The sequence below is a fragment of the Ammospiza caudacuta genome, chromosome 6 (assembly GCF_027887145.1).
Source record: "Ammospiza caudacuta isolate bAmmCau1 chromosome 6, bAmmCau1.pri, whole genome shotgun sequence".
Classification (NCBI taxonomy): Eukaryota; Metazoa; Chordata; class Aves; order Passeriformes; family Passerellidae; genus Ammospiza; species Ammospiza caudacuta.
In genome coordinates this window covers 43,270,242-43,285,604 of record NC_080598.1, presented here as the reverse complement: position 1 = coordinate 43,285,604, position 15,363 = coordinate 43,270,242, and the positions used below count along the sequence as shown (strand labels likewise).

Here is a 15,363-nt window from a genome sequence, read left to right as displayed (position 1 = left end):
CCAGCAGCCAAGGATGGGGGAAGACAACTGGAGATCTCTCAGCAAGGAGGCGCCCTCCAGCCTTAAAAGCTGTCTCTTTGCAACACTTAGCTATGGCAAACAGCTAACACACCCTAATCAGCTTCATCCGACCTCCACCTCTGGAGCACCCCGCCCACTAGGGGACACCACAAGCTGCAGTGCAAGGACACGGGAGTATGGCAGATCAGCACAGCCCTTCTGTTTCTTCACTTCAAAGCTGGGCATAAACATTAACCACTCATTTGTGCACCTCTATTTCTCACCCAGGCAAGAGGACAGCAGCCTTGTGAAGACAGCCAGATGCTGCTCTGGTAACTAACATGTCAGTAAACCAGCTTTACAGCAGCTCTGTGATCCTTGTGATTTCCAAGACAGGGAAGAGCCTCTGCTCCCAAGCTGGGCAAAAAGTAAGAGCTGGCAGCAACACTTGGCACCAGAGTCAAGTAAAACATTCTAAGAATCAAGACAATGTGTCAAATTTGCATATGCGAGGGCTGAGAAAAGTTGTAGGCACTTCATGTGTGCCTACAGGCACAGCTGCTCAGTGAAGCTTCTCTGAGAATTACAGCTGTTTGAATGACCATAAAACAGGTAATGGTTGCTTCCAATGGGAAAGTGGCCATTTGCCATCCAAAAGTGGCCATCTGAAGGTCCAGCACCACCTGATTCTTTAGCTAGTTATCATGGTTTGCTTGTAATGTAGAATAATGTTTTGATACCCCAGTGTCTCCTCTATTTTATAGAGGCCAGAACAGGGAAGTTTATAGCCTACAGCTCCAAACAGAGCCCTTAGTAAGCCTGAGACTAGAACCCAGGTCTCCCACAGGTAAGCAGACTATTACCTACTTGCCAGACTCTTTCTTGTTCACCCATGTAATACTACCCAACAATGGCTCCTTATGCAGGTCCCACTGCCCCATCACCATTCCAAATGCTGATTCTTTAACACTGTCTCATGACTCCCATTCTATTACTCTTTCCCAGAATTTCTCACCCTTTTCCTGCCTACTGCCTCTGACTAGCAACATGCTCTCCAATGCAAAGCCCAACCCCATAGACTTGGAATTCCTTAATGCCCGTTCCATGTTATACCTCAGTTTTATGGAAGCAATGTCAGCAGCCTTGGGGAAAAGGTTCTCTGAGGGTTTCCTGAAAATCAGTTCACGAGCACCTGACACAGCAGCAGTGAGACCACTGTGTCCAGCACTGCAAGTCATGCCACAAGAAAAGAACCATTGGCTGCTGGTAATGCCAAGACCTTAGAGGTCTGCAGATGTGTTCTGACCTGTCATTGTGGAAGGATCCTCATTCTTTCTACAGCCAGGCAAGATGGACAAGCAGCAGGTTAGCCCCCCTCTCCCTGATACATGCTATGCTAGCACAAAAGCCAACAGGCTGCAGATATCTTTGTGTTAGGTGGGCAGGATGACTCAGTTGCACTCATGTGGCTGCAGATGTCTTAAATCTCGGCCAACATAACTTTTGACTTGAGTAGGAAAAACTGTCACCATAATAAACCCAGACAAGCTAAAAAAAAAAAAAGTTTCACAGCATAGTTCCCTCTCTGAGTAACAGTCACCATCTCAAGTCAAGCTGGAGATTGGCATGAGGCTGACACAGAGAGGAAAAGAAAAAATGCACAGACCAGCAGCAAGGGAAAATGAATAATGAGCCACTAAACAGATTTTCCACACTGTTTGTGACTGCCAGAAAAGAATTATCCCAGGAAGGTCAGATTCTAAACATGTTCTTTGTACTGAGAGCCCTCCTCTCTCCTCTAGGACTTGTTTATACCTATTAGAGCAGATGCTTTCCCCTTTCTTTTTCCTGAAGGGTAAATGTGAACTGAGCAGATGATACAATCCAACTTTAGACACACTCGGCGTGACAGATTTTTCTGTCTTCACTTTCTGAGAGGGTATTATGGTGAAAAAAAGCCAAACCCAGCAGCTGCAATGCAAACCAGGAGAGTTTAAGAGCAATCTGAGAGGGGCATTCCTACTTCAGTGAGGAGGAAGGGAACAGAGATTCCAGCAACTCCAAAGACCATTAGCATCCTCACCAAGTACAAAGCCACCATCTGACTCTCTCCAACCTGCCCACTCATCCACAAGGCCTTTCAGATACAATTGCTGGCAGAATGTGCAGAACCTTCAGCAATATTTAACTGTCCCTCTGAGAAGCTTCCATAGCAAGCTGGTAGGAAGACTGAGGGCAAAACTACCCACAGACTAACTGGCTACAGTATACCCTATTATGCAGCCAGGCAGAGACCACAATGGCCTTTCTGCTAGTAAGAAAAACATTTCTCCATATGCCAATTCAGCATCAGGGAATAGATTCAACACATCACACTGCCCTCAAACAAACATACCGAGACTGTTTGTTTTCTCATACTGAAGAGAAGCAAGCAGCAAATTCAGCATGCAAGGACAGATGGCATAAAATATTCTCTAGTCCTTCCTCCCAAGTGCTTCACAGGGATCGCCTAGAAAGCTGACAGTCTGCACATCTGCATACTCCATATGACCTCTACAGAGATGCCTGGCAGTCATATTCATGTCCTTGCCTTCAGAAATGACTTTCACTCAGTTCTATGACTTGCACTCAGACACTTCCATACATTTCTTATGTAAGCACTTCGATTGGTTTGCTGCAATTAGCTAAATTACTAGAAAAAAAGAACAGATAAGGAAATTCCCTAAACAGCAAACAGTCAAAGACTGGGAGAACAGTTGTAAGGGCATATCATCCTCTGCGTGCTTGCCTTCCTTTTGTTCTTCCCTGCTGCATTCACGGGTAACCACTGCTGAAGAGGACTGGGCTATAAGGATTCCTGGTCTGTGGCAGCACAGGGGAGCTATCTTTATGTTCCCCTAAAACAACTCAAGCCAGTTATCCCAGCAGAGCACAGAGAGGAAGGGAGAAGCTGTGATAACTGCACAAGAAGAAAGGAGACCAGACCTTACCATAAGTGACCATAAGCAGCAAAAAGTTGGCATTGCGGAGCAGGCGGAGGATTGACTGCACGTAGGAATACTCTGCAGCTGGTCTGGACTGGATCAGGGCCTGAGCTCGGCTTGGAGGGTTCGGGGGCTTCTCTTTGAAGACTGAAAGCAGACACAAAAAAGTACACCTGTTTGTAATGGTACAGTTGAGGGGCCTGAGCACACACTGTGCCATTTCAGGGATGGCAGAGGGACTGCCAGAACCAAGTGTACAAAACACACCATTTTCCTTAAGCTTTGATCTCCATGCATGAACTTATCCAGGAACAGAAAGAACAGCTCTCTTCCAGCAGTAGCTCCTGTCTCCTTCCCAAGGGAAACATCTTGTCTTCAATTAGATTTTTGTGTAGGCAGTGTCCAGCAGCACCAAAAGAGTTCTCAAGATTATTATCAGCCTTTGTCTCTAGAAGGATGACCATCCAGGTGCAAAAGTGTTATGTGGATTTACAAATGACAAAGCAGAACTGGACAAGTCAGTTGACAAAGGTGGCCTAGTGTTCTGCAGTGGCCAGTGCCCAGGGAACAATAACCTTTGCCGGTTTTATTTCAGGCCAAGCCATCTGCTGCCCCTTACTATCATTAAAGTAGCATCCAGAAATCCCAGTCACAGGTGATAATGCTGTGCCAGGTGCTAGACAGGCATTTTTGTACCTTGTCCATTCCCTGCCCCACACTATTTGAAGCTACATCTGATTCAGCCATCAGCAACAGAACAAACTGGCAAGAGGAGCCTATCAAAAAAATTGCATGGAATTCAGCAACTAAACTCAGCTCTCCAGTGAGCATGCCAATGTTTCATGCTAAAGATCTGGCTTCAACTTCATGTGTTAAGCAGGGAATTGCATTTCTAGTGTCCTGCTACTGTCCTTCCTGTTTTTTCCTTTCACTCATAACTGGGATAAGCTTGTTTCTGTGATGCCATATAATCTGCCTCTTTCTACTCTTAAGGGATAGGCAGGTCCCAGACATAACCCAGGGACCTGCACCGTGTTTGTAGGGAAGATGACTATGAAAGATTTCTGCTGGTTTTTCAAAGACTTACTCATGCCTGGAATTTATTATGCAAGCAATGGACAAAACTAAGAATTTGGCAGGCTTGCTGACAACCTCCCTTCAACATGTGCTGTTCATCAAGGGTTTGAAGCAGCAAGATACAGTATTGCATAAGCCTGTCAGCTGCATGGTAGGAAACCTCCCCAGATGGCCTGCCCAGCCCATGTCCTGGCACACAGGCCCCCGTCACACATCGGCTGATCTCAGTCCCATCTGGTTTCATGTGCACACTCCCACCTCCTTACCTATAATGACCAGGATGAACAGGGCTGATGCCACACCTGCAGTCATGAAGAACATGATGCTGATGTGGTAGGCCAGCTTCTCCACATCCTCCACATTAGGGATCAGAACTGGAGGGACCAGAAAGCCTACAGCAATGCCAAGCTGAGGAGAGAGAGGGGATAAACAGAGGCATGACATGAAACCGCAACAGGGCCACTACCCTACAGCTCAGTGCAGGCTCAACTGAGCCTAATCCAATTTCACAACCAAGATGAAATTCTTCTTTACCATCCAACAATTAAAAGTCAGATACCCATTTCAATTAGGCCATAAGAGAGGTTTCCTCACTGCAATTACAACTGTCAGGATATTCAAAGCAAAGTTTTACAACACAATTGAGAAGAATGAATACCTGGCTTCATCAAAGTGGAGGTCTTGCCTGCCCTGACCTCCCCCACAAATATATGCTCCTGTTCACATACACATCCCATTCCTTACCTTGCCCCTGCTCTAGAGCTGGCCTGATCACCTGGTAATCCAGTTTTGCTCATTAAAAATAGCAGAAATCAAGACCATCAAAACCTGGGTTAATGAGTTTTCCAACAACATAACTGCAAGGGCCAAGGCACCTGACCACTCTACATAACTGAGATATTAATCTGTTTCAGCCAACTTTGATACAGTTTCAAATGAGCATCCTCCCAGGACAAAGCTCATCCTATAACCATCAGGAGAACCTAGAAGAGCATCAGGGTGAAAGCAAAGGAAGTGTTGACAATGTCGAGGTTGTTTTAGTAATGGAGCTTGGCAACTGTCCCTGGAAAAACTGCTCTGAAGTGTACAGAAAGCAAGGACTAAGGAAGGCAAGTTCTGGGCAGCCCATAAACCTCACTGAAGCATGTCAGCACAGAGCAGAAGACCCAAGAGCCCTGTAACCCAGGCATGAGCTTGGACAACTTTCCCAGGCTGACTTCTAGCAAAACCTCCTTGCACACATATCTCCATGTTTCTGGGACGCTGACAGACTCATTCTGGAAGACGTGACTTACTGGTCAAGACAAAGATCTCAGAACAAATATATTTCAGTTGCCATATCGCATATTTCAGCTAAAAATCAGCTTGTGCCCCCCAGCCCCAGAAAACTCTCCACAAAATCCCTACTCCTCCATCCAGCTGGTGTACCTTTCAGAAAGGAAGAAAGCTCTGTTTGAATCCTAAGCAATCTGCTGCCCTCAGACACCACATTTAGCTTACAAAAAAGTGACTTTCAACCACATCTGGCCAAACTTCTCCTGTGTCACACAGTACCCTCACAGTACCCTGGGACCTGGAATATCCTGGGTCAGAATGAGCAACAGATATCTAAACTACATTCATTCTCTCAGACATTACAGAGAGCTAGTTAGAAGAGCCACTGAGAGATTTCAGATGTGCCCCACCAGCTCAAGGCACTGTCAAGAATAAGAACATTTGAGTTTTGGTTACACAGACTGAAGACAAACCCAAGCTGTGCCATCCCAGATAGCAATTCAAGGACTGAGTTTAGGAGGAAACTTAAAAGATCATTAGGAAGGATAAACCTTCCTAAATCCCCCATGGCACAGCCAGACTCTGACACAGGACTAAACTTGCCAGAGCTCAGTTTTGCTCAGATATGACCTATGCCCAGCCTCTCATCACAGCGACTCGGGCTGACTCTCCTCCTCTGCACTGCCCAGTGACTACAGTGAGCACAACTATCATGGTTTAGATGCTTCAAGCTCTAATCTCCATCAAACTGCATGCCTCCCCATCCCTTCCCAAGCCTGCAGCTGCACAGAAAAGGTAATGGCATCAAGCACAGAAGCTCTCAGAGATGGCTGGTAGGGGGCAGAAGCCTGCTTGCCTCTGCAGCACATTTATTTTGCCCTCCTTGTGGCCAAGTGCAGGCCTGTGCCTCTGGTGTGCCTGGTCAGCCCAGGACACAGCCAGCTTGGGCTTCACTCCTATCTCCAGAACATTTAACCTTTGAGGAAGAGGCTCTCAACAATGCTCCTTTCCATTTGAGGGAAGAGTCCTATTGAGTCTCATAGATCAGGTTTTCCATGTGCCCCTCACCCTTTCCCAAGTAAGGTTTACAAACACCTTACTGGAAACTGACCTTTTGTCTTACCACTGTTTCATTCCTGGAAGAACTAAGCTGGATTCCTGTGCTAGGTACTTCTTGGCTTCCTTCTCTCTGCAATCACATGCAATCACATGAGCTGCTGAACTGCAGCAAACCAACAGGGGAGGGAGGAGAGACCCACGCTTTATTCTGACCTCTGACACAAGTTTCTCCAGGACCACAGTTGAGATTCAATCTTTTCCAATCTCCTTCCAGCTGCTCAATCCTGAAAAAGGATCTATCTGATATAACTAGCAGAGAAGATATTGAGAGTCTGTGTTGCCAATTGTTTAGAAATCCTTTCCTGGGAGGTCCTACAGTCATCACTTACCCAATGGGCCACAGACCCACCCAGCTTTCTTGAACTACTTGTTGGCCTTTTCAGAAGGACTTTCCTGAACAACTTTTCTAACCACAAACAGATGTTTTGTGCTTTCTCTTCTCCTCCCCCAAAAAGAAGCAACTTTTATCCATTAAAACTTCATTATACCTTTCATAAGAATCAGCTAGCAGAATGAACAAAAATCATAGCAATAGGAGCTACATTTTATATTTCAGAGCAACTCATGCTCTTGATCAGTGAAGATAAGGCCCTTTGACTTGACTAAAACTGAAGATTTCTTGAACACTAACTGACCCTGGATTATTCATACCATTTTTAGCAAAGAAGACAAACTCTCAACAACATGATGACTATTACACTGCATATACTTTACCTTTCACAAGGACATTTTTAGCCTGGTTTTCAGCAGGTCAGTGTGCACATTACCATCAGCCCACAGAAACACTGTAACCAATTAACCAGAAAATGTAGAAGATACCTTAGAAGGGGGAAAATCACGTCTCCCTTCTACACACCTTGCACATCAGGGAAAATAAAGCAATGCAAAAATAAGGTTAGTTCTGTAAAAGTCCATGCTACCCTGCTCACAGACACCATCAGTCATAAGGGATCATAACAGACCCTCTTACTAAACTTGCATCTCCAACCTCTATACAGGCAGATAGGTCTCCAATACCTATACAGATAAGCTTGTTCTCAAAATTTGGTTCATCACTCAGAATCCTCTCACCCAAAACACCCAGCACTGTCCTGATCTCTGAGGATCTCTCCAGGAGATCAGGCTGCTGGCATTTTATTAAAATAAGTCTTTGGGGTAATTTTTAAACATACTACCTGGAAAGTCAACAACTACAACAGAGAGCACTGTTCAGATGACTTACTCTTTAGAGACTAGTAAAGGATAGAAGGAATGTATTTCCTACCTGAATTTTGTGAAGGATCACAACAACATTATATTCAATATTTAAGTGTGCTTAAGAACAGGCAACAAAACCAAGAGCAAGTAGCTAAGAAGGTGGTATAAATGTGCCCCAAGTCTTGAAAGAGAAAATGACATGTCTAAGGTTAGCTGCCAAGAGTCTCCTGAAGGAAGATAACCAGTGGTGTATCAGCATAAAAACTGTAAATGAGTGATCAATGGAGGAGTGCAGGAGTGGACCTCCACCTCAAAGAAAACTACGAGTCAGCAGCAGGAACACAGAAGCCCTGTAAAATTCCATACATACCATTATACCTACCTATAAGTAGGTATAAATGTTGACAGAGGGGACCACCAAATACAGAAGGTCAATTAAAATGTTAAAAGACAGAGAGATGCTGCAAAAGCAAAAATACACAACAGTTAGAAATTTTGACAATGCCCTTGCAAGCTAAATAAGCATCATGACAGGGATGATGCAGAGACTGCATTTTTGGATTCCATAAATACCCTCTTCTGAGGAAAACTTATAAGAGGCAGCACAATTTGTGATTTCAACCCAGAACAGCAGTGTGACTATGATCAGTATTACAGAATGGTTCTGTACTGGACTAAAATTCAGTTGCCTTGCAACAGTGACCAAAAAAAAGGAAACACCCTCCAAAACACTACAGCAATATATAACTCAAAAGAGGAAGCTGCCTAAAAGGAAAAGAAGTGTGTTAAATGGAAATGAAGAAGAAAATACTAAGAAATTAAATGCTTTTAAGTGTCACTAAGATTGTAGAAAAACACTAAGTCAGAGGCTCACTGTAAGCCTAGAGAATATTAGCAAAATATTAAAGGAACCACAATTAAGTAAAAAATAAAGACAAAAAACCCAACAAACAAACCTCCCCCCCAAAAAAAAACACAAAAAAATAAACCACCAACAAGAACATAAACCACCAGCTCTAAAACTGGACATTACTCCTTCAAGCAAAGAAAAATGACAGCAAGCTGGACCAAGCTAAAGTAAAACCATAATTAGGCCAAAAGAAGCACCAGAACAGCTTTACAAAGTCAAAACTCTTCAAACACAACAAAATCAGGAATCCTGACAGAAGGGTCAAAAGATGATCAGTGTGGAAGGAGAACATTCAAGAAAGAGGTCTTGGACCATGATTCATGACATGATACCTTATGAGTGGAAGATATTACTCAATTTTTTAAACTAATTTCTTCTATGAGGCATCAGGACCAGTTGGTATTCAATTACAAGTTCAAAAGAACAACTCAACAGAAAATCCACACTACTGGCATACAAACATACCAAATGGTCTGTTACCAAATATTCAAATTGCGAAGGGAGGAAGAGAAAAGTGATGCTAATTTTTAGGAGGCTCAGCATAAACAGAAGTCCCAGGAAACCCTGAAACCAGCAGCCAGCTGGTTTGGCCAAGTGGACAGAAAGTGTAGCAATCAAAAGATGTATGCTTTGATAAACACCAATACAACAGGCTTTTCAGAAACCATTATTTCAGTATGGTCTTAGCAAGTTCCCAAGCCAAGACTTTGGAGAGTGAGTAGGATACACCCCAGATTCCATCTGGATTCACCCTGTCAAACTCCTTTGAGATGCTTATTCCAGAGCTCTGGGCAGCACAGGATCCTCTTATACTCTTGTCTGTGTATCAAAGCTCTGTCCTAGGCCCTCCCTCCTTTTCTAACTACAGGTGCCCCTCAAACTGTAACCATGACATTTCACCAGGGCAGCTGAACCTTCTGACCTTATAATTCATGTATTGTGACCTGCAGAGAGCAGACAGCTTCTCACACCCTGTGCCTTCCAACTGCACATTGGCTTCCCAATACTTTGCTATCAGCACAGGTCCCAGCCATATAAAAGGCTACAGGAAAAATGAAGATGCCCAATTGAGGTGCTGTTTAAGCAGAAGCTGCCAGTTCCTATACAGTAAACTTACTGTATGAATTGGTGCTCAGAATATGCTTCTTCCATACCACTGACAGCAAAGTTAGAAAAGCCTATTGAAATCCAGATAGTCAGGAAGCCAGTGTACATTTCTGCACAGTTTGCATAACTTTCTTGCAGTGTTTTAAGAAAAAGTAAAGAAGCACACAAGTTGTGGAAGGAAAAACTGTAATGGAGCCTTGTGATGAGAAAAGACAGGGCTTAAGCTCGATTTACTTTCACCCTAATGTGAGAGACACTTTGCTTCTCCAAACCACACTTGCACAACCAAAGCTCATGTGCAAGCACAGCAAACTCCCTTCCACATCACACTTCTGCTTCTGTGGCATCATCTCATAATGCTCCATATGGTGCAATGCTGTACAGCGAAGACCGGTCAGAATTCCCCTGTGCAAGTCATTCAGGGCCTGGCAGTCTTGAATGCACCTTCCCCCAGTCTGTTGGGAAAGATATGCAACACAGCAAAACAACAGCAGTGGACAGGAGGGAGAACAAAACAGAAGGGTTTCAGCTACCTCAGCTGCTACTGGAATCCTCAGTGAGAATATGCTTTGGTCAGGGACCTACTCCAGTCACCTAGCACAGCAATCCTGGATATCCCGCAGGGCAAGTGCTGAGGGTGCTTGCTGGGCCTCCCAGAAACACTGCTGACATTCATTTAAACTCCCAGGCAGAACTTAACCCAAAAGACAAGTTCTTTTGAGAGAAAGAGAAATACGCCAAAGGCAGCTGTCCTGTCTGGGAAGGGAGCACCAGATGAAATGGGTAGAAAAAGTTCATTTCAGGCTCTCATGTCCATTTATAGAAACGGAGGCATTCCTGCAAAAGCCACATTGCTATTTGGTCAGCACACCCTCCCACACTGAGCCACATCCAGGATCTTGGAGAGTTAGCCATGGAGCACTCCTTGAGATCCAAGTGCTCTGATCCACCCTGCTCTTTTTTTGTCAGGGAGGGAAAGGAGACAGGGCTGGAGAATGTCAACCATTAACTACTATCACTACAAGCAACTATGCCAACATTAGCTACTGCCACTAAAATCCTCTCTATTCTGATAGCTAAAACTGAGAGATAGAGGGCCAAGCTAGAGAGCTGTGAGGTAGATCCTGTCCATATTTCTAACAAGGAATCATTTGAAGGGATGGGAATCCTCTAGCAGACACAGAGCAGCCAAAGAAGATCTAGAAGTCCACTCTAAGACTGGAAGACAGGGACTCCACAGGACATGATACCTTTCCAAAATGCTTCTTAGACTTTAAGATGCTGCCTTCCCTGAAGGGCAAAAGGTACAGAACAAAGTTATCAGTGAGGCATCAAACAATGGCACATGAGCAGCACAAACAGCACTGTAGGATCACCAGCTCATAAGCAATGGCTATTCAGATGTTGCAGACCCAACTACATGGCAAAACCCACCTCAGCCACTACCCCAGGCAGACTCTTTCCCCCAATTCAAAACAGATGAAAGGACCCTCCAGGAGTGACAGAGAGAACATTTCCATGAATTTAATTCACAGCTTATCACCAGGTTTGTCCATTTCAAAAGCCATCATCTAAACACTTCAAGACTGGCACTCCTAGAGGCTGCAGATACCACCTAAAACCTCTGCCTCAGGCTGTTTCTGTTATGAAAGCCCTAAATATCTAAAGTCACATTGCAACTATATCAGAACACGGACAAATCCTAAGATCAGTAAGGTGCTGCATGATTTTTTCTCTAAAGCAGAGCTTAATATAAGGCTGAAGTTTTCTTTCCTCCCAAATCTCATCACTTTTTTTCAAGCCATGTTTAAAAAAAATTAGAAAAAAAGGCAAAATTACTGCAAAAAGATAATTTACCAGGCCCGCATCCTTACTCCCAAGCCTATCAGTGGCTTGTTTCTTTGTCAAAACAGCAAGAAACAGGAACAAGGTCTCTCTCAACCAACAAAAAACCCAATACTGGTGGCAAAGCAATATAAATCAAATGCACAAATGTTCTTTGTGTGCAACACAGTTATATACTTCTCTGAATGCTGTCCATACCCCTTGCCCATCAAGTGACAAACTGCTGTGCTTGGGTTTTATGTATATCTCACACCAAATAAACTAGTAAGAGTGAGATATGCACAAAACCCAAGCACAGCAGTTCAGCATGCACCATGGCAGCTGAAGGATAGAGCTGGTAACTGGCCATCAGACTCCTGCTTATCAATTTCAAAATGCCACAAAAACTTACCTTGCTACCTAAACATCCCCCCAGCATGTTAGTTCTGTCATGCCAAAGGACAATCTGCCTCCTCATCCCCACATTCCAGAAGAGCACCTGTGCTCAATGGAGGGGCAAGACCTGCTGCTCCAGCAAGCACACACTCCTGCCAGTGCCACTATCTCAGGCTCCTTCCCACAGCAGTCCTGTCCCCAGCGAGAGGGACGGACAGTCTGCCATCAGCACAGAAGGTCAGAAGCCTGTTTGCTGCTGCCTGCCAGGTGTGAACCACAGTCCCAAACAGGGACACAGATGATGAATCAATACAACTAAATGGAAACAGCATGGCCTTACTCAGACTGCTCTCTCCTACCTACCTCGTGTGTGGGACTTCACACAGATATCCAGCACTGAGGTGCTCCACAGGGAGCACTGCTGATGTAGCAGGACACTACTACTGACAGCTGCATTTCATAAGAATGTCAGACAAATCCCTGCCAGTATTAAATTATGTCTGAAGAACATTAGTGAACTCTCCATAACACTTCTGCTTCTTTACCCCAGATCTTCAGCATGAGGAAGAGTCCCCATATAGATTTTCCTAGTCTTTTAAGCAATGAGAAGCCAGTAGTATTCCAATAACATTAATATATTAATGCCAAGGCATCTTATAGGCAAACTTTATTCTATACCTCCCCACATATGAGTTTCCACGACAAGGAAAAAGAATGGAAAAACACCTATGTATCTTCCTGTTAAAATGTGGAAAAGCAAAATGTCATGAAAACCAGCAGGGGGTAAACAAGAGAATATGATCACATCCACAGGTGCTCACACTCTTCTAGAAGCTCTCAGCACTGATTCAAGAGTGCTCAATCTAATCTGTTTTTGCACTTCAGATACCACAGCCAACATATGGCCAGAAACAAGTGAGGTGATTCTAATACCCTACTAGGGATTGTTTTTTTTAAAGGGCATTTAACACCTGGTCTGATTGATTCAATCATTTACTCTTCAGGGCTAACTTTGAGCTTGAAGGTTACCATCAGTCAGCAAGTAGAGGCGGTGTCCTGAGCAAACATGGCCCTGGCAGACCTGACAGGGCTTCCCTCAGGACAGCACTGCTGAAGTGCAGCCTGGGGCCAAGAGAGCAAGAGCAGAAAGAGGGCAGGTATACCAAATAAAGAAGCAGTGACACTTCCCTACTTCCTCATGCAGTTGCTTGCAATTCTTAATGGAGAGGGACAACACTGCTTGGTATTCAATAATAACAATAATTAAACTAAGTGACATGGCAAGGAAAGGAAGACCATGCAGTTGTAGAGAAACGAGCATAGGGAATAATTTACCATACTGCAATTACAAAACCACTGCACTATACCCTTTGCTAACACTCTCTAATACAGTCTTTAACTACAGTCAGGAAAAAATGTATGCCTCTATTTCTTCTCCCTGCCCAACCTCACCAATAAACAAAATAGCTAGTTTTCATTCACTGGGATTATGCCTGACTATGGGAATAAATAGGTCTTCCCTATGGAGTATACTCTGTCTTTAGTCACTACTATTTCTGACTTCTCTGATTCTCTAAAAGGAAAATCTGGGCTTACAAAGCAAAGTCTATGTACCGAACTGAGGTCTCATTGTCGTGTCAGTGCAACCACCAGAGCAGTGTGGAGCACCAAAAGGGCAGCTAAAGTTTGCTTTTCACAACCGTTACACTAAGCCACTCCTTTTGGGATGCTCATGACTCCACACAGGCAGACAGCCTCATTGTTTGGATTTCTAATGCACACTGTTGTGTAACTCCACCTGAATAATTTTTTAAGTCTGACAGCAAAATGCTCAGTTACTTATTTGCTCATGCCAAGTTAGATGCCTTCTACTCTAAAGATTCATTTAAAAACACGTAAAAAACAGCACAGCCACTATAAGCGATGATTAGAGCAAAAAGGATAGCTTAGGTGCACTCAAGTAAAGAGAAGTATGTTTTCTCTCTCCTGAAGATGCAAAGCAGTCCCCTTAATTCCCTAGTGCTGTTCTGCAAACTTCTGTTCCTTGAATACCCTCTCCAAGCATTCACCTCTTTTTACCGCAGCAGTACCTAAGTAAATACAGAAGCACAGGAAGAATCAGTCTGCACTAGAAGCTACCTGAATTGAAAACCACTCAAATCAGAATGGCAGTCACTCACAGGCTGAACGGTCCAGGGTGCAGCACAGTGTCACATGCAGAGGAGTACACTGCATCTCAAAGTAAGGAGCACAGGCCCAGCAGCCAATGCCACATTCCACTTTCCTCTTCTTTGGGTCAGGGCTGCATAGCTAGGCTTACTTATGCCTCATTGCATCAGTATTGGCTTATTTACTTCATTCAGCTGAATGAGCAGGTGTTCCGGTGCAAGGGTCAAGAAGATATTTCCCTGATCCTTTCAAAGCTGTGTAAAAAATTATCTTCTCTGGATACAAGAAAAGAGACTCACAGCTTGAGCAAGTGTGGGTCACTGGCCTCAGACACCTGTATTGGTAAAAGAGTGCTCAGGGAGCTGACCTCACACTGGCCTGATGGAACTTTTTCTCAGAGCAACTGCTTGTGTAAACACTGTACCTACTTTTAAGAGGTATGAAAGTGCTAAAGTCCTTTTCCTCCAGAGCCCAATGACAATGCTTTCAGCAGAAAGCTAATGTCCTTTGTCCCATCTAGTTGTCAGCAGAAAGAGGACATGGCAGTGTCAAGTCCAAATGCAACTGCAAGTTTGAAAGACACTCTGCCTAAAGCAGTTTCTCAGCACTGTGCCTTCCCCCCCAGGCTACCGAATCAGAGCCCTGGACTTGGGGATTGGCACACACAGGAAGTGAAGGGCACTGGAGAAGAGCCTCAGCCAAAGCCCTCTCAGAGCCAGAATCATACCTAACCCCCATGCTGCCCTGAACTTTGTAGATGGAGGTCCCATTTGCCTCTGCCCACTATCAGCCCTCAGGCTAACACCAGTGGCATCTTTCCAAATACGAGATGCATTTTCCAGAGGGAACTTCATGTAAGTTCGTGTTATCCCTGCGGCTGCCCTCCAGCCCTGTGCATCCCTCACCCTCCCTGGTTTGCTCCCTCAGCACTTCCAGAGTCCGGCCAGGCAGCTGACAGCCCGCCCCACAAGCGCAGCCAGCCGGGGTGCAGCTGCCCATTACCTGGTTCCCAAAGACCGCAATGGAGCAGGCGGTGGAGACCTCCTGGGAGCCAAACCAGACCGAGGCGATGCGTGAGGGCATGCCCAGGATGAAGACCTGGGCCAGGCCACAGATGACCTGTCCCAGGACAGTGACGGGGAAGAGGCGCGGCTTCAGGCTGCCCAGCTTCACCCAGGCACCCATGGCATTGAGGGCCGAGCCGGCCAGGGCGATGAGGCGCAGGCCCTTCTTGTCCAGCAGCCAGGCGACGGGGAAGAGCAGGGGGATGTAGATGAGCATGTAGCTCATGGAAAGCCAGTCGAT

At 44.9% G+C, this 15,363-nt stretch overlaps 1 protein-coding gene across 2 annotated transcripts in view; it reads right to left on the bottom strand.

The window, feature by feature from the left end:
* Nucleotides 1-15,363, bottom strand: part of FLVCR2 (FLVCR choline and putative heme transporter 2) — a 34,178-nt gene extending 18,815 nt beyond the window's left edge. The window contains exons 1-3 of one of the 2 annotated variants that reach the window (XM_058807407.1): nucleotides 15,061-15,363; nucleotides 4,328-4,469; nucleotides 2,991-3,131 (exon numbers count right to left, since the gene is read on the bottom strand). In XM_058807407.1, the coding sequence (XP_058663390.1) occupies nucleotides 2,991-3,131; nucleotides 4,328-4,469; nucleotides 15,061-15,348 (571 nt within the window). In that variant the 5' untranslated portion in view covers nucleotides 15,349-15,363. The remainder of the gene's footprint in view (nucleotides 1-2,990; nucleotides 3,132-4,327; nucleotides 4,470-15,060) is intronic. The other variant, XM_058807406.1, reaches the window with a different exon arrangement.